The sequence below is a fragment of the Chrysoperla carnea genome, chromosome 3 (assembly GCF_905475395.1).
Source record: "Chrysoperla carnea chromosome 3, inChrCarn1.1, whole genome shotgun sequence".
NCBI lineage: Eukaryota > Metazoa > Arthropoda > Insecta > Neuroptera > Chrysopidae > Chrysoperla > Chrysoperla carnea.
The window spans coordinates 63,282,960-63,306,885 of NC_058339.1; the positions used below are offsets into that span (position 1 = coordinate 63,282,960).

The 23,926-nt window shown below is 29.5% G+C and overlaps 1 protein-coding gene across 1 annotated transcript; it reads right to left on the reverse strand.

Annotated features, from left to right (window-relative positions):
• Positions 1 to 1,222: 1,222 nt before the first annotated feature.
• Positions 1,223 to 23,006, reverse strand: LOC123295155 (cingulin). The gene is made up of 11 exons (XM_044876387.1): positions 23,001 to 23,006; positions 8,456 to 9,572; positions 6,744 to 7,433; positions 5,783 to 5,910; positions 5,285 to 5,707; positions 4,812 to 5,019; positions 3,967 to 4,342; positions 2,236 to 2,428; positions 2,006 to 2,170; positions 1,597 to 1,752; positions 1,223 to 1,525 (listed from the first exon to the last, which is right to left on the reverse strand). The coding sequence occupies exons 2-11, from the start codon at positions 9,537 to 9,539 to the stop codon at positions 1,331 to 1,333; spliced, it is 3,618 nt and encodes a 1,205-aa protein (XP_044732322.1). The 5' UTR covers positions 9,540 to 9,572; positions 23,001 to 23,006; the 3' UTR covers positions 1,223 to 1,330.
• Positions 23,007 to 23,926: the final 920 nt, after the last annotated feature.

Here is a 23,926-nt window from a genome sequence, read left to right on the forward strand (position 1 = left end):
ATAGGCTTTTTTCCACTAAGAATAAATCGGTTGGGTAAAGTTTCTAATGATTAATCATAATATGTAGATAACAAAATACAAAATTAATTTTTATAAAATATAAGGACTATTAAGGATGTATGAGCACGGTAGTGGGGGCACAAATTTAAAAAATATATATATTCAATTTTTATGATAAATTATATTATAACTTGACGATATAAGACCAAAAGTAAGAATAAAATTTTTCAATACCTGTCGTAATTTTCAAAATATCGAAAATTTTACCTATAAACAAATTTTGAGCCTTTAAATCAAACATTGTTGTCATGCTCATACATCCTTAATATTAAAAAAAAAAAAATTATATAAAATTATACATCCGGTCACGTGACAAACACCAATCAGATGTACTTTGAAGGTACTACGTCACGTCATATGAATGGTTATGTAAGCTTACAAATACAAAAACATCTAAACTTGCAAATACTTGTAAGCTTGCATATACTAAATGATTGTATGTCACGGTTTGATGTTATTTAAGACGCCATGAAACTACACTGTTTTAGAACTAAATTTGAATTGGTTTTTTTAAAATGTAAAATACATAAGGTAAATAGTTTTTTTGTTTTTAGTTTTTTTTTTTAGTTTTTAAATAATATTTTCTTGGTGTAAATCAGATATTAATTTAATGTATAAACCAATATTTCAAATTCAGGACAAAAACCTATTGGGTATGAAGAAATCATCAATGGACTTGTTTAGAAAAAACTCTACAAATACCATTGATCAACCACAGATTCCGTCACTCGTAAATTATTCCTTGTAAAAAAAATTTCATTTGCTTAAAAAAGGATTAAATAAAACTGACTTGTAAACAGTAATCACGTTACATATCTGAACATCCCTTGGCTTAATCTAATAAGCTATTTGGGGAATTACTTTCAAAAAACTACAGTCCGACTATAAATAACTTTTAATTAATACCATACAGTTTTAATATTTAGTACGAATTATATGTTTGTAAATGTTTCATTTGTAGTACGGATCAGAAACGAATAGAAATATTTAAAACGACAAACTGTACTTATGTTAAATCGGTTTTGAATTTTATCGATATTAAAATTTCAAATTTGTTTTAATATATATTCGATTTATTTATTTATTATAAATTTCGAAATTATAAATTTCGGTCTCATTATTTTCTTTCTAATTCTGTAAATTATTAGAATATTTTAGAATATGTAGAAAGAAAGAAATAATGAAAACAATTGTTCGTTTCAAATTGAGAGAAGACTTGTATTTAATACGAATATTGATCTCTTTCGTTAGTACTTCGTTAAGTACAAGGTCATGCAGTTCCGTTGATGGGTGTAACTGGGGAAGTTTCTATACGATGATTAGCATTTGCATTAAAATCAGATGCTACTACTAATGGCACTAAAGGGATTGACGATGCGCATTGAAAACTAATTTCTTCTAATTCATGTTGTAACTTCGCTAATGGTGGACATTTTTCTACAACGCTTTGAATACTTAGTAATGTCTGAAATAAATTTATTGTCTTTAGTTTTATTGAAAATAATTAATCGTTCACTTTAGACAAAAATCGTTTACCTCTAAAGCTGCATCAATTGCCTCATATTGCCTTCTGGTTTCACTAATTGCTTGATTCCAACTTTCAGTCATTACTTGTTTACTCGTTGAAAACTTTTCTGTAATTTCACCTAATTCTCGCTCTTTTTCTAATAGTTTTTCTTTTAATGCAGGAATCTATAACAATTAAATTATATTTAATTATCTTGTGGCTTTAAAATGACCGACGTAAAGGTGTGGCTTCGTATGGTGTCAGGGAAAGTTAATAATTCACAAAAATAATTTTGTGATTTTAAAATTGAAGTTAACGCATGAAACATAAAATAAAAATTTCTTCGGAAGGCTTCCTACCTAAATAAACAAAATTCTTTGTCTTTTAAAATGTTGAATTTACATAATTTCTATAAATTGAGTTAAAACAGAAATTTACCTCATGCCGTGCAGTTACAAGTCGTGCTAAAACATCTGCTGTTGGTAATTTTCCTGTTTCTTGCCACTGTTTTAATGTTGCGTTCGCTTCTTCTTCACGTGTACGTAATTTTAACTCAGTTTGACTGCACAATAATGATAATTTACAAATGTCTTCATTTAAGCGCTAAAAAATTTTTGAAATTAATCAATCAGTTGTTATTAATAAATTCGTAAATGTAAATTATTTACATCAATTTCTGTTCTTCGCTGTTGTAATTCAGTTTTAGCATCATTTAATTCTTGTGTTTTTGTTCCAAGTTGTTTGTTTGCTTCTGATAATTGTGTTTTTAATATAGCACCCATTTTTTCCCAATCTTGTAATTGTTGAACAGCAGCTTTACAAGATTCTTTTTGCTTGATTATTTGGTCAGTTAATTGTGTCCTACAATTATAATTAATTTGTGAATACTCTTGTAAAATTAAATTACTCGTAATTCTCTTGAAAATTTGTTAAGATTACAGATTCCATAGATTTTTAAATTTCTAGATTGTGCATCTAGAGTACACACTCCACAACACAGGTTTATGAGTGGTATAGCATTCAAGAAGGGATGGGAGAATAAAGTGATAGTTGTTCAAAATTCTAGGTCAGGGATGGTGAACCTTTATGTATCAACGAGCCTTTTTTTATAAAAAAATGCTTAATGAGGTCACAGACCATTCAAATAATTTTGACTTCGTGATTATTGGAATTCGCAATTAATTCTTTCTTAATGATGTTTCCTACGCAATATCGAGTAAAAACAGCTAAACTTGCAGATTTAGTGAGGCCAATGCTTTCGTCAAGATATAGTGATATAAAAGGAGCGAAATTAATGTCAATTTTTTGTTGATCTGTTACATTTCCGGCCAGTTTTAAGATTATTTTATTCTGTTTCTTGATAGAGGAGTACCTTTGATGCGCTGAATTAACTATCTTTAATATCGAAATCAAAAGGTGTGGGCACGCATGCTAGTCAGACTTCCTTCAATAACTATCCCTCTTGAAAAGCTTTACTTAACGAACAATGGCATTTGCAGCATATGATAATTTTTGCCATACGTATTTAATCAGACACGGGCTGTTTATTTCGGTCTTGTATTGTTCGGTTAACTGTCTGTTCGCTTTTATGACTAACAGATTTGTGATTTGTTTCAAAATGCCAAATGTAGTCTACGATGTAAGTACAATAACAAAACGACCGAGCGTTCGTAAGAACACTCGGAAAACTAGGGTTCGTTTCTAATATAATACTTCATAGTGAACTTTGTCGACGCGTGCTATTTGTTTGCTATGCCTGGTCTAGATAATGCTCGTGTTTTGCTTCGATTTTTTCGATGTAATAGGGGATCGGAAAAAATTTTTTATCACTTCAGATGAAGAATTCTCACTTCACTTCACGAAAAGTGAAGTTGGTTTTTAAAAATCGTTACTAGTATGCAAGATATGAACGTTTAAAATTCCTAATTAAACAAAGAGGAAGATACCCACTAGTGACGCCATACATGGTTATCGCCATAGAGATTTCATATAAAACTTTATTTTGCTAAAAGGAGATGGGCAACTTTTAAATGAATTACCCTTTTTAGTCAATTTTAATTTCACTTTCAAATGTTGTCATGGTATGAAGTCTAGTTTTACATTTTTATGGATAACATAAGGCCACTTCGACATTAGGATTATCTCCTATTATAAGTAGATTAACAAAAAAAAACCTTCATTGCAATTACTGCAATCATTAGATCTGGCTTTATTTATTTTTAGTTTCCGAACCTTAAATTTTCAGTCAATCATGTTAATAGAACAAATTCCGTTAAAAGAACTTTCAGCGACAAGAAAAAATGCTGGCTTGTATCAATTAGAAATTGTGAGTGTTATTAAATTTCCGATACCGTATTGAATTAAATCAATCATATAAATTATTTAAAAAAAAAGCTTACCGTTCATCATTTAATTCATCTACATATGAATCATTTTCAATTTGTATAATACGTAAAACTTTTAACAATTTTGTAACCATATTATCAACATCAATTACTTGATCAACCAATGTGAATGCTGGTGCTGGTGTGATTTTATCGAATACAGTACAACGTTCTTGCTGTTGACGTGCTAATATCGATTGTGATAAATTATGTAATGATTCACTACTTTGTGCAAGACGACCATTTAATGATGTTGACATTAAACTATGTGTTGACGATACCATATTATGAGAATGTGTATCAGGAAGTGTTACATCTTCTAACACACTTTCCATCATTAGTACGGGTTCAGTTTCGGAATCCAAAAGTTCACCAGAATCAGTATCTTCACCTTCAATAGAGAAGATTATCAATTTTTATGTTAGGGTAACAAACGCAACAGTAAAGCGTATTAGATTAAGTATCCGGTAAATAATTTCATATTTAATCCGTCTATTTATAGAAAATCGGCGAGTAGTAGCGTTAAGGAAGTTATTGTACGATAGTTTGTTTCCTGGAAATATAGCCGATTAGCTTTGAGGAGCATTTTACAAAAATATATATCAAAGCAATGATTTTGCCAATTCAATGCAACAAAGCTTTTGTAATCATTATCATTTTCATTTCAGCAGGGAAATCAAGGGGAATGAAATTAATCAATAATTGAGGAAAACGTAGCGTATTTGAATTAAAAGTAGCCAATGAATCGCGGTCAAGAAGCGTTATTTAAATGCCTCATAAGCAACATTGACTTCATGTCTCGTTTAGAAGAATTGAAAGATCCAAACGGTTCAATTTCCAAGGACTGTAGTTATACTTACTATCCGTATATCCAACAGCAGCTATAGAATTAGCACGTATAGCGGTTTGCGCAGCTGCATTTTTAATAGCACTAATAACAGCTGAAACAAACGAAGCACCACGTTTTGGTGAGGGAGTTCGTTTACTCATACCGCTAGCTGTTGATTTAATAGGTGAACCATCACTGCTTTCACTGTTGCTGTATGCTTCATTATGGTAAATGGCATCCTAAAATTAATTTTTACAAAATGTATTATTACAATAAAGTATTTAAGCGTAAATCGACATAATTGCTATATTTTTCATTTATACGGAAATCAATTACTTTGCGGTTTTGCTTTAAAACAAAATGAATTAGTACTGTTTTTTTCAACAGACTAAAATGTAAGCCTTTTCAATATCAGGTGTCTGCACTTGAGTGGTAACGATCAGATTATTTCAAAATCAGACAAACAGTTATTTTAATTTTAAATAAAATAATAAGGCTAATTACCTCCAAATCTTGTTCCGAAATATTATATGAGGCTACAAGTTGTGTGACAAGACTTTCTAATCGTCCAATAAGTCCTGATAATGCAACTGCAGCACCAGAAACTGCTGCACCATGTTGTAATAGAATTTCTCGACTGCGTGCTTCTAAGCAGCCAAAGCGTGCTTGTAATGTTAAATTTTCTTGCCGCCGTTGTTCGCTAATTCGTACAAGATGTTTACATTCCTCTTGCTGCCGTTGTAATTCACTTTCTTTTTGTTTTAATTTGTATAAGTGTACTCGTACATCTTCTTCTGTTTCTCGCAACACTTCCGATAATGTTGACTTTTCAGCTTGCATGAATTCTTTTAATTCAATACTTTCTGCTTCCATTTCCTGTCGTTGTTGCATTAATTGTTCCTGAATTCGTTTACTTTTTTGGAGATCCTAAAATAAAAATTAATAACAATATGATGGTTTCTAATATTTTTTATTTAAAAAATCCATTGTTTCAATACGTACCCTCTGGAGAGACCGTGTGAATGCATGTAATTCGGATATTTCTTGTTCCTGTTTTATTAGAATTTCTCCAGCATTTTTGAATTGAGTCTCAAGGGCTAGAAGACTATCGTCGCACCCATCTTTAGAACCTAAAGTTACAACAACAAAAAATATAATCCCTGCATATTCTAAATGCGAAAGTGAGTTTGTTTGCTACGCTTTAACGCAAAAACTACTGTGTGGATTTGAATGAAACTTTAAAATAATATAGCTCATACATCAGAATAACATATAAGATATAATTTATAAAGATACTGGCATTTACCCACATCGTGTGTCGAAAAATTTCTATTTTTAAATCAAAGACTAAATAGTTTGGATTCATAATAAAAAGTATTTAGAGTGTTATGGAAGGGGGATAAGTTAGAGCAAGGGAGGTGAAGGCTATAACGCGGTCGTCTTTACTTTTAAAATGGAAATTGCACAGCGTGGAAAATGATGGTTGGTTTTTTGCAACTAAGTGTCCCGTACAAGAAATGCTTCGCTTGAGTAGATATACACTGTGCTAGAAAAGTAACCCACTTACAAACAAAATTTTTCAACGAAAAATTTGTAAATTCGTTGAAAACATAGTTGCGATACTACTCTTTTTTCAAAAGGTTAGTTTCTTGTTTAAATGCAAATTGAAAGAATCAAGTGATTATTTTAACATATAAACAAATATACTTCTAAAAATAATTTTGTGAATTTTAAATTAAAATAATTATACAGAGTGGTCTAAGCTATAACATTAGACCATTCTGTATTTATTGAACAATCAAAATCTATCTATAAGGAAAACTTTCCATTTTGCTCAGACTTTATATTTTAAGTTGAAAATAATTTTTGTTATTTATTTCTGACTTCACCGTCTATGGTTCGATTTTGTTTTTCAAAATTGTATAACGGAACACTAAAAAGCACTTATTGTAGATATACATACCTTCGCTATTTTTATGCACCATTGCAAGGACACGTTGCGCATTTCGATTCAATTCGTCTTTGGCAGCCTGCTTTTCTTCACGTTCAATTTTTAACTGTTGTTCGATTTCATTTAATTTCTCATTTTGCTCTTTATTTTCTTGTAATAATTTCAAATTTTTATCATTTAATTCTTTGATTTGATTTTCTAATCGTTCTATAATTTCATTACGACGATCCACTTGGACACCACAATCCATTTTTTCGACTTCAGATGGATCAATTGATTTTGTTATGTTCCCACTAAATACATTCTCTAAATCAACTGATGTTAATGCCGTTTGAACACTTGTCTCGTGGTATATTTTGATTTTAGGTGCTTTTCGTTTTACTGGATAAGGTGGCAGAAATTTTCCACCTAATGATTCCTTTTCACGTGGCTTTCGTGGCGGTACAGGTGTTCTTGTTAAACTAGGATCTCGACTACGACTAGTTGTTGATTCTTTGTTTGAACAATCAGGTGTTCGTTCACGCCTCCGCCTTGGCAACGTTGCATATTTTTCTAATGCGGTGGCTTTACTTTCTACGTTCAATATTTGATGTAAACGATTTCCTTTGGCAGATGATACCATTGGAGTATTACCAATATTATCATTCGTTAGACTAGTACCACGCACAGATCTTGCTATTGTTGTTGGAGTTGATCGTAGACCTAAACAAATGAAAATAAGATTTTTAATCGAAAAAATCAGTACATCAATACATAGTATATAACAAAGTAGCTTCTCGCTGTCTGTCCCTATGTTCCTATGTATTCTATGCTTAGATCTTTAAAACTACGCAACAGATTTTGATGCGGTTTTTTCTAATAGATACAGTGATTCAAGAGAAAGGTTTTTATGTATAATACATAAGAGGAGGGTAAGTGACGGCATATGAAGTGAAGGTTAGAACACAATAATAGTTCACAGCTAGTGTTTAAATATAGACGGAAATGATGCATTTTGTTTTAGAAAAATAAAAACCTATCGGTTGATCCTCGAGATTTTCTACCTATCCCATCATTTGTAGGTAGAAGGTATTCATTTTTTTTGCGGACATTTAGGATAAATGTTTTTAGTAATCAAGTACTTTTATTTTAAATTGAAGAGTAAAACAGAAAGGACGAGGGAAAATCTGAGTAGTTTCCCGATGGATTTTCGGTATAAAAGTTTATTATTTCATTGTATGAGGCTTGATGGCAGTAAAGTCAATAGCTGAGGTGCGCATAGTAACTTTTGTCAGTTTATACTTGGTAATTTATTCATCTGAGAACAAAAGTTACTGGAAGATTTTAATTTTAAAAGATTCAAGGTTTTAATTCAATCGCCAGGATCGAGTCTGACAATTAAAGACATCATACAATGCAGTGCGCGAAATTTTCAATTATTATATTCATGGACATAATGGAAAATGAAATATAGAAAGATTGTCCACTTACACATTATGTAGATTAGTATGGTTTTATAATTTTTTTTAAAAATATTATACAAATCTTCCAATATCTTTTTTTCTTCATATTGATATTTTCACATATGAGCTAAAATGCCAATATTGGAATTGTTAATTGAGCACAACAAAAAATTGGAGCAGATTTCGATTTGATATCAAGGTACCCAAATTTACCTCACGCACTTCAAACTGTAAAACTTTTGCTTTTAAATTTCATAAAACAAGTTTTTTTATTGGACTTACCTGTACTGGGCCACCGACCATCGTCACTAGGTGTGGATGCCGGTGTTCGAGTTTTTATTAATTTATTTGGATTACTTCTTGATAGAGATGTATCTCGTTTAGCTACCGTTGTATTTGTGTCAATTTTTGGTTTAGTTTTCGTACTACTTGTTGAAGTACTTGTTTTAGTTGATGTCTTCGTTGCGGTAGTTGCATTTGGATCAAGTTTATCTTTCGATCTGATACGTGTATTGTTAAGCGTGGAATTGGAAGGTGGTTTTGTACTATTAATACGTGACGAATTCGATTTTGAACGAGATCTTTGAGTAGGTGAATTAACAATTTCTGCGTTACGGTTGCGTGATTGTCTTGAAGGCTCGGTAACGGCAACTTTTTTTTTGACCGTACCATTTGTTGTATTATTACGTCGTGAACTTAATGAACTTTTTGGAGTACGTATACTATTACCACCAGTAACGGATGAACTTTCGCTACCATTTTCGCTGGCACGTTCATCACGCATTGCATGGCGAGATAAATCTTCGAGTAATGTTGAATTTTTTGTGGCAAGTATATCGAATGCATCTTCGTAATTTGAACAACAACTTACAATACTAGAATCACAGGAAAATGCTAGAGTACCATCGTCAGCTCCATTACATGAGCTAGATGAGTAACCTCCACCGCTGGTGCTACTTAAAGCACGTTGTAATATTTCACGACCATGCTCGTTATGAACAACGACACTTGGTTCAGTACCACCGCATAATTCGACGCCACTATCACTTCCATCGTTGACTATCGTCTTATCATCGGTGGCTTTATCTACCTCTATCACAGTTATATTTGAACAATTAAAACCATGTATTGTTTTATTTTCTTCATCGTTATAATGTTCGAATTCAAAACTGAGCCTAGAACGTCGTTTTGATTTATCAGTTTCTGTTTGATTATTCGTATCTTCAGCATTCTGTTGATGTTCTGATTGTGTTTCTGCTGGTTGATCGTGGTTTACATGATGCGGTTTAATATTTAAGACTGTGGGACGTGGAGGTGATGGGCATTGATTTTCATCTTTTACTGATGTGGTTAAATCACTATTCATTGTGCGAAAATGATTCACTCCATAAATATGAATCTGAAACAATAGAAAAATTTATTAAATTTTGTAAATTAAAATAATAAGATATAAAATCTTCCTGCATTTACCATCCTCTTTCTTTTAAGGTATTTCGGTACCGTAAAAATGAAAATAATACGAAAAATACAAATTTTTATTGATTAATTAATCACGTCTTTTATACGTCTTTTGTGAAAAATGCATATCGATTTTCTGTACGGTTTATGAGAAATAAACTATCAAATTCAGTGTTTTAAAAGAATGATTAGTTGATAAATAAAATTTGGAATTTTTGATAACATTTTCATTTTCACTCTTTATAAAAAAAAATGCGCGTGTTTTAACTACAACATTATATGTGAATCACATGTAATGTTATAGTAATAATAATTAGAATGGTTTAAGTTTTGCGTTTATTTTTGACTGAGCATATATCGGTTTTTTATTTTATGCACAGTTTTATTTAAATTATTAAATAACCAGACTGAGAATGTTTTTAATTTTGGTATGATAAAGCTTAAAATTAGAGGAATATTGAAGTTTTTCTATGTAAATGGTAACATTTTTAAAAGCACACAAAGCTAAAAAAATCTTTAAAAGATCTATTTAACGGTGAGAACATAAGTACGTCGTCTTTCACTTTCATATTGGTGCAGGTGAAGGTAAACTGGGGACATTCTCCCCTTTTCCCAAGGAATAAAGTTCTTTTTGATAAAAATGACAGCTACGTTACAACAACCTCTAAACTTTGGAAGCCTTGACATTTTTTAAAAAACTTTCACTGTATTTATATTATTGTATAAAAACTTTGAGTGAACGCCACACGACATCTATATAATATATTAGAGCAAAGGTTCTCAAACTTATTTCGTCTACCGCCCACTATGACAACCATTTATTTTTAAGCGCCGCTATATATATAATTTTTACCCAAATGTTTTAATGAGTGCGAATATATTAATGTTAAATTACAAAGAAACCTTATGCCCCCCTGTGAGCCTCTATAGCTCACAAGGGGGCGGTATCGTCCAATTTGAGAAACATTGTATTAGAGGGATATATTTCAATATATAGAGAGAAGATTAGAAGTTTAAGTAGGTAACTTATAAAATTAAAAATTGGAAAAAAAACAATAAGATTGCTAAATTTGAATACCCAAAAGTTAATTTTTAAGAGAGAAAATAGTTCAAATTTTGGCACTCAAGCAAGTGTAGGGTACTTAAACAGTTAAATTATATTTCATTGTGTTATAAGTCCTACTTTAATAAAATTTTATATATTCCTGGACACTTCGTTTATTTCACTTGAGTGGAGATCCCTTCATTCAAAATGATGGTACAGTTTGAGTCAACCAATGGAAATCTTGTCAGATTTTTTTTAATGCAAAATCGTTGATGATTTCACTGAAATCCAGTTCTCTGAGTAAATAACTAACAATGCTGAGTGGGGATAGCTTAGATAGATGTTTTTGTCCAATCTTAATTCAAAGCCATTTTTTATAATTATCATTTTTGAAAATGGTCGCTTTCCAGTGCAATCTGATACCATCAAAACCAAATACATTCTCAGAGAAATTTGAATGTAGTTCTGAAACTTTTGAAAGTTGTTTTCTAAGTGTCTTCTTCGAAGTGTCTATTGTGGGGCTGTAGCCCCGAGTGTTCTACCTTAAATCCGACTCTGATTTAAACTGTTAATTTAGTTAGTTGTTATGTTCGCTTGCTTTTATAAACTATCGCAAGAAGTCCCTTGCACGACGAAAATTTGGCACTTGGTATATATTACCGTTATTATTGTCTGTTTATAGAGGTAAATAAATATAAATTACCAATTTTTAAAACATAAATTGCATGTTTTTTATTGTAATTGGGCATTGCATGACAGAGTTGTTTGGTGTGATAATTCCAAACAAATGAAAATTAACTATCAAAATAATGTACTCAACTTAGTACTTAAGTAAATGGCATATGAGTTCTCATTAAAAACTTTACACAAAACTATAATCTAATAAATCTTTTTTTTTTTAAATACCAAAATATAACTCTTTTTTGCCTTTTTTTAATACTTTATAGTAGAACAAGGCAAGTTAGTTTTTAATTTTTAAATGAAATAAATTTTTTGATTGATGAATTAAAAGTAGTGTGTGTATTAATATAACATATTAAACCATATATGGAATCAAAAACTAGAAATTATAAATTAGGAAAAATAAAATAAATATTGCAAATGAAAAATTGAATAATAATAACATTAACACAAATTTAATAATTGTTGTATAACCGATAATCAATAATAATACGGGTGAAGGATAGCTAATCATAAATTAATTATTAGTAAAATTATTATTTCATATGATTCACTTTACTGATTATTTTTTAACAAAATTAGAAATGTCTTCATATGGTTTTATATCGTTTCAATTTTCATCGTTTGATAGAATATTTTTGCGGATTAATGTTAATCGAAACATATATTATTACCCACACAAATTGTGTCTTTTAAGGTATAATAAAAAAGAACGAAATTTCATTAGTATCGATTCTTACATAGAATTCACTGGTCGTACTTAAAGAAAACGGCGCTTGATGTACAATATTCTCAGAAATTTGGCAATCGCACGTTATCCTTAATCCGCTCAAGAGCTATATAACTTTTGAAATGTTCCCAAATTTGTTGAAATATCGGCGAAGTAAAATTGATTTGCGTTGCTTTGAGTATTTTACATTAACAACAGCATTTTTTATGAAAGTAATTTTCCAATTAAATATTCTATTCAATTATATTTTTTTTAGTGCAATAAAAAAATTGAAAGTATATGAAAAACATCAATGCAATTAAAATTTTCTTTTACATCAAAACAATAAGAGAAAATTATATTATGCTACAATATTTTTAGAATTTCATAAGACAAACCTCCATATACAAACAGTTAGCTGCCTATCTATGTATTAATGAATATTTTTATCCAAAAATTACTAATTCGAACTTTCCCCACCTGGAATGATAGTTGTGTAAACCCATGTTGATCAGTTACTTATTAAAAAAGAGTCCACGTTTGGCTGTTTCCTTTTAAAAATATTTAAATATTTTTTCAAATACCTCTAAATTTTATTCGTTACGTTATATAGTCTTGTATATAGAAGTAAAACTGTTGTAAATACATTACATCTTATAATTAATTGAATCGAATCGAATTTTTCTCATCGTTAATTAATAATTATAACAATTGTATATAATTTATACAAACAATTATAGTATGTACATATACGTAAATTTTTTTGAATTAAAAATAATTTGTAATAAAATTTTTTTTTGTATAGTGTTTAGGGTTACCAGATTATTTTGTAATTTCGTTTAAAAAGCGATAAAAAAACACCGTTAAAAAGCAATAGATTTGGTAAAAATCAGAAAATACGCATTTTTACTTATTAATTTATTATTTTTATTATTAAAATGAAAATACGCTTTTTGATTTTTACGATTTTACTAACAAGTTACATTCACTTGTAATGATCAGTATCGGATGAGCCATAAAGCAAGCGTAGCAGAAGCTACAGGCCTTCCGCAATTAGGGGCCCTCCGGATCCAGCGTAAAAAAATTTTTAATGAGAGATTCAATAAAAGACGCAGTGGATTAACGAAGGTTAAAAAACAGTCGTCAAATATTCGTGGACTGAAATAGAAGTTTGTTACAGGACCCACGCTGACCTAATACGGTAATCTGGTAATGATAATCCATAAACTAAAAACTAAAAAATATTTTGGTTTTGCTTTTTCTACAGTATTTAGAACCCAAAAGTAATGAAAATTTATTTAACTATTATGACAAGTATTTTCCAAGAAAGTGCCGGAAGCCGAAGCCGATACAAGAAATTGTTTTTAGTACGTGGTTTTGGGCGATATATCAGATATTCTGCATCCAATCATCAAATAAACTCGATTTTCGAATTATTTGAATCAAAGAGAAAAGAAAATCGCAAAAATCACACAATATTTTTGTATCGAAAGTTGGTAAAATTAAAAGGTTAATTTGACCCAAAAATCGACTTAATTTTACAATTTAACGTGTAGTTTTCCTGATATCGCTTAAAACCCAATGATTTCATGCCAAATCTCTGAAACTATTCGCTCAATCATAAAATACAACCGATTTTTTTAATTTTTAAATCAAGATTATCGTATGAACCTTAAAAAATGGTGGATTAAAAGAAAACAAAATTGGTAAGACGATAGGATGGGAAAAAAACATGAGTATAACGTTAAAACATAAGATCTGGCAACCCTGACAGTGTTTGCTGCATATGTTGTGTTAATGTTAATACAAAAATGTTAACTTCAAATAAAAATCTCACGGTAGGTAATGTGAGTTCAAATTGTTAACAATAACATAAATTGCTAAGAATATATACGTTTTTGCGATACATAACTAAGTACCTAGTGTTTCTATTTGTTTAAAAAAAAACATTCATTGAGTATTTTCATATTTCCATAAATATTTATATTTTACATTGCAACAATGTGTGTAATAATTTTTAAGGCTGTTTCCCGCTATGGACACTTAATAGCAAATCAAAAATGTTCGGTTAACGATTTCTCAACATTTTGGGTGATCAGTTGACTAGCAATGCCTGATTGGTCTGCCAACATTCTCGCTGACTAATATAATTTATTCAAAGAGATAATAACAGTTGATCGCACTAGAGAGACAGATAAAGTAAGCGCGTATAGCTGTTTTCGTCTCCCTACTACGTCTCTCTTATACGCCTGCAATTTGTATCCCTTTCCACCTCTGTCAATGCGGTCAAGAATTCTCTTATCATTTATATCCTATGTCTATACGGCTCTATGATATTATCTCTATGAGTTTATTATAGATCATTAACTATCAAATTTGTATGCCAACATACCCGCTAACTTTCACTAGAAGGCAGATTGAAATTTATCTCGAAGCATAGTACGGCTGAAATTACATATGACTACAACATAATATACAATGAGTTGCATTTAAGATGAAGACATTTTCATATTTTCGTTATTTATGGAAATATCGATTTAAAATTTTGCACAGTCATGCAAGGTGATGGGTCACATTTTCAAAGATACTTTATTAAAAAAACTTGCTTAGAATATTTGTTTATACCCATATACCGATTTTGATGACAAAATTTGCATTTTTAATTTTTTGGTCTTTACTTAAAGTTTATTGAAATATTTGAATACATAACACTATTAAATTATTAATTTGTCCAGTTTTTATATTCCATAGCTCACTAGTTATGATGACTTTTATGTATACAAAAAATTTTCTAAACAACTTTTCTTTTATTTTTCTTCCATATCTCTAACGTCATCTTTGACGCTAAGCAAAATATTTAGAATCGGCCCTTTTTGTTAATTTGTAGTAGGATGAGTTTAAAGTTCTGATTTCGATTAAATATCTTTAAAAATGTGATCCATCATCGATATTCCCATAAATAACTAAAATATGAGGGTGTCTTCATCTTAAATGCGACACACTGTATATACATTTGCTATGGATAATATTCACAAGCCAAGCTGCGGGATAGAGCTAATTCTATATTATAATGAATATTCAAACGTATTATCATACAAAATACTTAGCTGCATACCCATGTCTTCATTTTTCACACATTATTCTTGTGGATTAATTTTACATTCTTTATGCATGTAGTAATAAAAATACATTCAAGAAATTAATGTCTATTCGTCGTTATTGTGTGTTTAAAATTCCAGAATAATTTTTACGAACACAGAAGTCGTATCATATAATAAAAGAAGAAAATTTACGGTATTTTAAAAAGCAATTGGATTTCTTGTTTGTTGTTATATTCAATCTAATTTTTACAGTTCCAAGTTTGGAACACATATACAATTTTATTGTTGATAATAAAATTTAATTTTAGCCTATTGATGTAAATCGTATTATATTTTTGTCATTAAAATCCTATTTTTCGAGTTTTCATTATTAGAATTATTTTTGCAATATCAAAGTTAGGTATAGAATACTGTATTAAAACTAAGAAGAACATACAAGTGTGTATTTTGAAATTTTGTTTGGGGGAAACAATATTAACTTTTCATGAGCATTTTTTGAGTACCCAAATTGATATTTTTATACTTTTCATTTTTCCAAGAAACGAAAAGATAGTTAATTTTGCCATTGAATGATAAATTTCTGAGATTTTGATTGACAAAAGAAATTGCTCTGGCATATCACCCCTCTTATTCTATTCGTCAAAGGGACGTTTTTTTATATATTTTTTGAGTTAAAATTATTCTATACAAGTGAAATATACAAAATTTAAAAAAACCCCAACAAAATTCGGGTATACTGAACCGACTTTGAAGATCATCGCCAATTTTTTAGTTTTTTCGGATACGGAACCGGAAACACTTGAAGCATAAGAGCACTCTCCATTAAATTATTTTTCAAACGAAACAAAAACATTCAAAATCGGTTCATTCGTTTAGCCACTACGATGCCACACACAGATAGACAGACAAACATACACAGTGGTGAAACTTATAACACCATTTTTTAATAGTGATTAAAAAATATTGAAAGGATTCGTCCAATCTGACAGTGGTCTGATTTTTGTATTTTTGGGTTAAAATTATTCTAGAAAATGATTTAAATCTAAATCAAAGATAAAAATTGTTCCCAGTGTGTAAAATTTCTTTAATTAAAGGATATCCCTTTGAAAAAATTGAGAAAATCTCAAAAAAATTTGAACAGCTAATTACTTTAAATAGTTGATCGTCTTACTTTTTGGAGGGGGCAATTGCCTCTATATCCCCTCTCTAGATCAACTCTTTTACATTTTATTGACTTACATTTATTTTTGAAAATCCGATTAGTTTTATTTTCAAATTAGGAATTGCTAAAAATAATATATTATTACCAAGTCATATAGTCTATTAATTACCTATTAATGTTCATTTGACATAGAGCAGGAATCACCCACAAAAAATTGTATACAAAATGAATCATTAAAAAAAACACATTGATTATTAATAATAATAAAACAACCACTCATTTGTAACTAAAACTACCACACATTTTATATTAATTTAAACGATCCCACGTGTTCGTTTAGTTAATAAAATCACACAAAATAGTGTTATTTATATCTAAATAACTGAATCTGTTATATAAAATACACCTAATATTATTTATAATTTCTTCTTTTGTAAAAAAAACTGTAAATTAAATCTAAAAAGGTAATGGTTTCATCTAAAAATATATCTAAAAATAAATATTTGAATTATTTATATTAAATAATATAGATATATACAAAGAGAATATTATAGCGCAGGCTATAATGAAAAATTAATCTCCTAAAGATTTTGGCGGGTTAGAGTGTATACTTACTTGGAAATATACAGGGTGGGTCATTTTAATCTATACCCCTAAATATCTCGTTTTGTAGTTAACCAATCAAAAAACAACATAAACAAAAGTTGCAGAGTTTGATGGGGGACATCATATTCTGACATTTAGATTGGACCTAGTTCTTCGGGTTTCATTAATAGCCAATTTAGATCCCTAAACGGTAAGAGATAGAATAGCATTTTAAATTAGAAATTTGATCCTCATAAAAACTAACAATTTTTGTTTAAACTTTTTTTTTTTCGAATAAGGTTAGCTTTCGGAAGAAATGCGACTTAAAAATATACCATTATTGCGTTCAATCGAAAGAAAATACGCTTCAAGTTTATCGATAATTGTATAGCTCAAGGTCGTGGACACAGGCGAATTCGCCGCGTCTTAGCTATTACCCTTGAGAACTTTTGGCTAACATATTTTTAGTGCTGCATTTCCTCCGAAGGCTAACGTTTTCCAAAAATATGTTGTGCACAAAAATTGTTAGATTTTTTATGAGGATCAACTTTCTAATTTGAAGTGTTATTCTATCTCTTATCGTTAATGATCTAAATTGGTTATTAAGGAAACCCGAAGAACTAGATCCAATCTGATGTCTCCCTTCAAACTCTGCAACTTTTGTTTAAGTTATTTTTTGGTTGATTAACTACAAAACGAAATAGTGTGTAGATTAAAATGGTCCACCCTGTATAATCACTTTCATTAACGTGCAATGAGCAAGCTCTCATTCTGGAAAACACATCCTTTAATTTCAAAGCACATTTCATGCTTTCGCATGAAGCATGCTTTCGATGCTTTTAATCTATCTAATTTTTCAAATTTGCCAAATATATTTTCAATTAGCCCAGTGTTATCAGACTTGAGGAAACTATGAAAAATAAAATCTTGTTCCTTAGGAGACTTACTACCATTAAATCTTACAGCACAGATATATCTTGCTGTAGAATGAGTTCGAGCAGTCTGACGAGCTATTTCCTTTTTAATTTTATTGTTTTTATTTATAATTATAGAATGCATTCTATGTATTGACAGACAGCATTCCATGCAACTTTATAATAGTTAGAATTTTAACCACTAGGTGTCATGGACAAAATGATCAGTTGTCAAGACATGCAATATATGGATACATTCTAATATTTAAAAGAGAAATAAGAATAACCGGTTAAACTGTTTTATCAAAGTACTGATTGATAATAATGATCATTAATAATTAATAGTAAATTTATTTATTTATAATTATAGATTGAATTCTATGTATTGACAGCATTCCATGAAACTTTATTATAGTTAGAATTTTAACCACCAGATGTCATGGCCAACATGATCCTTATGTTCCTATCTTTAAAAAATGTTCCTTAATAAAAATAAACAATTTTTGTAAAAACTTTTTTTCGTAAATATCATGGTTTACTCGCGAGGGCGTAAATTAGGACAAAACTTTGGTGTTCATTTTCTATAAAAACTATAAAATAAAGTGAATTGAAAATTTGCAGGTAGTTTCAACCAGTAAGTAGTCTTGCGAAAGATTCTCAAAAAACAAAATAAAATTCTAGAAAATAATTTCGAAAATTTTCGAAATTGAAAACAAATATCGGCTGAAATGTGGTGTTGGTTTTTTCAACTTTTCTTATTCATTAAAAATAACACTGACATTCAACACTTTCTATACAGAATATTTCAACAATTGTCAATTGTTTGTTTTCATTTGTTTTAATTATTATATTTTCAGTTTAACTTACGTGTGTTTGTCTCTTCTTTTGAGTACAAATTGCTAACATTCATCCATACACACACGTCCATGGATTTCATGTAAAAACTATTGTAAGAATGACCGCGTTATAATGTACAATGTGTACATTATTTTATAAGTATAATTATTATTTTGATTTGACTGTGTGCAGTGAATATTAAAAGTCACCGTCCTAGACTTTTCAAGAGAAAGAGTTAAAAGTAACATTTATTGCTACTAGTGAACTGAACTGACTGTTATTATATGTCCAATGTTGAAAATAAAAATATGATTATTATTCAACACGAGGACGGGGGACAACCTTTTTATTTATTCATTGAATGATTCATCGACGTTGATTTTTTTGTTAATTTCTTTTACAACACTGATACTGGAACTGGTCACTGAGAAATAAACATTTATACAAATATGGTTATAGAATTTATATAAACATAATGTACAAGTCGTGTGTGTATACAATATAAATATAATACACGCGTTTGAAGTACTAAATATAATGGGTATACTTGAATCGAGTTAATTTTATAAGCTACTGTTCTGAATTTGATCTGAATCTCTGAATATAGTCGGAGCAACCGCGATTTCAAAAATTCTTTTTTCTACGTTGTCCTTAGACCTTTAGGAACATTCATTATCACTAAACACTGCCTTCATTTAAAAATTGGGTCAATTTCAAACCTTCCTAACTACCCCAACAAGAAAGAGTCTATAAAATTATTATTTTGCCTCTGAATATGGCTCTAGTGCAGGGCTTCTTAAACTTTTGTAATTCACGACCCCATTTATGATTGCGAGTTTCTTGACGACCCCATACAAATATAAATTAATAGAAGAAAAATAAATTAATATTTTTTGATGATTTATTTATTAGGTAACAATGTATACTCAATGTCACAAAAAATGCTCGTTTTAAAACATTCTAAGTGTTACTATTATAACATAACATATAATGAGTACGCTTAGAATGTTTTAACTGTGGCACTTTTTCTGACAGTGAGTGTACATATACATATGAAAATATATAAGTTTAGAATTCGTTTTGAAACATACAAAAATCTAAAATTAAAAATTGCACAAAAAATTATAAAATTGTATTTATTATAGTTTCAAAAATAAAAGTGAATTCTGACCATCTTTATTCTCTCGAATATATTCAAGTAGTTGCGTGGTAAGTATTAAATTAAAGTATAAGTTAAAAATTTAATGAGATGGATGTGCCTGTTTTTTATTGCATAACAAATCAAATCTTGGTGGAATGTTTGAAACTGCTGGACAGTGGACGTAAGACCTCTTCAACATTTTTTATCGCTGAACGATATTGGGATTTAATATGTGTTAAAGCTGTTTCTTCAGCAATAATACCTAGAAATTTTGTTGATAATTATTTCTCGGGATTATTTCGGCTTTTAGAGATTGACAAAAATAAATTTATATTTTTTATTAATTCCAATAACATGTCATAATTCATAGTAAATGTTATTCAAGTTATTATAATACTCTTAATAGAAAAGCAGGTACAAACAATCTTTCCGAACTAGAAGATTTTATGATATATTTATCTACGATAATTGTTATTTTATCTTTATAACAATAATTTTACAAGTTAAAAAACATTTTCTGTTAAATTGTATTTTACCTCTCGCGACCCCAGAATTTTGCTACGCGACCCCAAATGGGGTCGCGACCCATAGTTTAAGAAGCCCTGCTCTAGTGGATTATTTCTGGTTGCTAATCATGAATCCGAGATTTAAATTCAACAATATCACACTCTGCCGCGCGATTAATGACATTTTTGACCAAAAATTTCACTTTTTAAGGCTAGAATTGAAATATAAAAATTTTGCTGCGATAATTTCTCCCAGGGAGTTTTTTGCATGTCTATGTCCGTCCGGACATTACTATCATAGCAGGTATCCAGCATTTGTTAAAAGCTCAAATTAGCATATAGTTTATAAAAAGAAGTTATCCTGATTCCTCCTAGCCTAAAGTTTATCTGAACCAAGTAAATTGGCAATTTCTGAAATGGGCTATATTAAGCGTCACAATCTAATCGGATTGAATAGGTCACTGTTCAGCTAAAATTATAATCTGTTTCTTTATTTTTTAAATTTGGTATTATTAGTTTCATGCGACATTGTATTTTTGGACTATTTCATAGGAACCTAGTACATATGTATGAGTCGTAGGCATAAAAAATTTAGGCAAATAATTATTAGAGTAAGCGAATGTCATTATATACTAAAATATCTTTTCACATTCCGACGTGACGTAGCATTTTGAAACTAATATATTTTTATGTTCTATATCTCAGAAAAACGTAGTAAAAGAAAATGACAAGAGATAAAATTTTAATTTTTTCAAAAATCTCTAAATGTTTTTCATCCTTCTTAATGAAATTTTTACGGGATGTACTGAAATAAATAAGAGGCAGATAAATAAAACCTTAAACTAAATGACAATACAAAAAAAAATTATTTAGAAGTTAAAATCTAATGGAGGGAGAAGAGGGATGGTATTGGCAGCCCAAGGTCTACTAAACCTTGCTTTAGTATATTTTCAATCATAGCAAAAATAATTTCAATGTTTACTTTTTCGTTGAATTCTGTGACCCTTGATCAACACTCTTGACGAAAATACTCGCTGAAGGTAGCCGAAATAAAACACTCTCATCGAAGTGGCAATAGATGCCACGGTAGGTGTCTAAGCGTATAGCTAGTACAACTATCTTTATGTTTACGAGAAACAAATATTTTTTTATAAATTTATTGTTAAAAAGTATTTTGTCTACAACACAATAGCAGCTCCTGAGCTGCAGCTACACAAGTAATCGCAAGAATGTGGAGATAAAGCTAGACTGAATGATGTTGTTGTTTTTGTCTCAGGTACAAAAAATCGCTTTTTAACAAAGTCGGACAATGCGAGGCGAGGTCAGAAAAATGATACTTTGGATGTGACACCACAAGTATCACATCCACATTCTTATGACTTGGTGCTATTTCGCTAGAGTGAGGAGAAGGTTCGATAGCACAGCTTCTTCTAATTACTCCTGTAATAACTTTTAGTATTCAGATATTTGATTATGTAATCCAAAAATTATTTCCGATTTTGAATTATGCCTTCAACAAACAGACGTGAATTTCCAATGTTCAACAAATAAATTTATATAATGACCACGTCCGGTTAAAATGTGTATGCATGTGTTATATGTATTTACAAGAAATACTGGACATTTTATGATTACATTTTATTTGTACGCAACGCATATCGTGATGTGTATTTATAAAAGCTTAAAATATCATTATCATTTGTATGACATTTCTACAAAGAATTATTTATATATTTTATGTAATACGTTTTGTATAAAAGGCCTTTTCAAGTTACTATACAGGATGGATTTAGTACGCATAACGTTTTACAACCAGTGGCGTAGCTAGCTCTGAGGAGGTTCTATACCAAAATTTCCACCGAGTTTTATTAAAAAGATTCTCAATTAAAATCAGGGTCGTCTTTAACATTTCAAGACCTTGGGCACATAACGAAGGAAGCATAACGATAATGCACTTCATTTTCTATGTCTATGGTCACGACATTACTGACATACAATAAAAAAAACTTTTAATAAAAAGAAAACCGACTTCAAAAGAAAAACTTTTCAAAAACAAATTAATATGCACTAAAAAGTAAAAAATAACGATAATATAATGTAGTTGTAATTATTGTTATTTTTGGAGTCGGTGTAAGCCAAGGAAGCAACTGTGACAGAATAGTTTGCTACATTAATTTGGCTGACACCGACTCTAAACATAACAATAATTACAACTACATAATATTATCGTTAATTTTTAACTTTTTAGTGCATATTAATTTGTCTTTGAAGTTTTTCTTTTGAAGTCAGTTTTCTTTTTGTTAAAAGTTTCTTTTTATTTTGTGATTTTTAGTGAATCTGAAGTACACTAACTAATTTGTCACTAAAAATACAATCTTCAAAATCAGTTGGCGTGATATTGAGTTATTCGTCCTCTTGTCGTGCAAAAAGACTTTTATGGTTTTGTCATGGATACCGTTGGCAGAACTGGACCACAAGGATCTAGATAAAGAATCATCAAAATCGGTTCTCCGAGTCGAAAGTTCTGAGATAACACACTCCTCCTTTTTTGTTTGAAGTCGGTTAAAAAAGAGACAGACCATTCTTTGTTCCAGGAGTGTATTTTAAACAAATTGATCTGTTATTAAAAAAATATATGTATCATTTTTCTGTCAGGAAATACAAAATATTAGCATTCAGTTTATTTACTCTGGATAAATTTTTCGACTTAGTGTGATAATTAGATAATAATTAATTTTAATTGTTATATTCTATGCAGCTGTATATTGCGTTTTGAATATTCTTATTATGCAAAGTTTGACGATTCGAATTAACTTATTAAAATTTATTATTTTTTTAAAGATTAATTTAGTTAATAATGAAGACTTTAAAATTGGTCGTGCGGAAATAAGGGGAGGTACTAGTTTATTAGTTGAGAGTTTTAATTTTTTAAATTAATTAATTATTGTCTTTTTCCTTTTAAATTAATATATAAAATATTATTTTATTTACAAATATTGTTAATGAATGTTCATAATCAAAAGAAAGAAAATTTAGATGCTTCAGGATTAATGTATTAACGCGTAAGGCATAAGAAAATTAAAGCAACCTGATGTCCACGATTACTTTGAATAACGGGAATTATTATTATTAATTTTCTGCGAAAAATTTACAATGTATTTTTTAAAACAATACCCATTTTTATTTTCTATTGTATTTTTTTGTACAAATATTTTTGGTACAAGAATAAAAACAACAAATTTTATATACATATAATTTAAAAACATTAAAATATCTTATTTTTTTTAAATATTAATTAATTACATAATAATTAATTAAATTATATAATAAAATAATTTTTAATAATTTGGCAGTATTTATACACAAGAAATCATCATTTTTTTAGTGCATAATTAGTGGTTTAATGCAAATACAAATTATTTTCAATCATGTAAATACTATGTGAAAACATACACTTTTTTCCTCCGTATACAGGAGATAAAGTGAATTTTGACAATCGACAATATACTTTTATTTTCATATTTGTATTTTTATACCATGCATATATGTAATATGCAAGGTATACTAAGTTTAGTCCCAAGTTTGTAACGCTTAAAAATATTGATGCTACGAAC

What these genes read in the sequence shown, in the direction of transcription:
- LOC123295155 (XM_044876387.1), bottom strand. Translation starts at nt 9,539, where the DNA reads ATGAATAGTGATTTAACCACATCAGTAAAAGATGAAAATCAATGCCCA. An exon ending in TGCTGTTGGATATACGGATA is followed by an intron (nt 4,343 to 4,811) that starts GTAAGTATAACT and finishes TCTCTATTGAAG; the next exon opens with GTGAAGATACTGATTCTGGT. An exon ending in GATGAATTAAATGATGAACG is followed by an intron (nt 2,429 to 3,966) that starts GTAAGCTTTTTT and finishes TTATAATTGTAG; the next exon opens with GACACAATTAACTGACCAAA.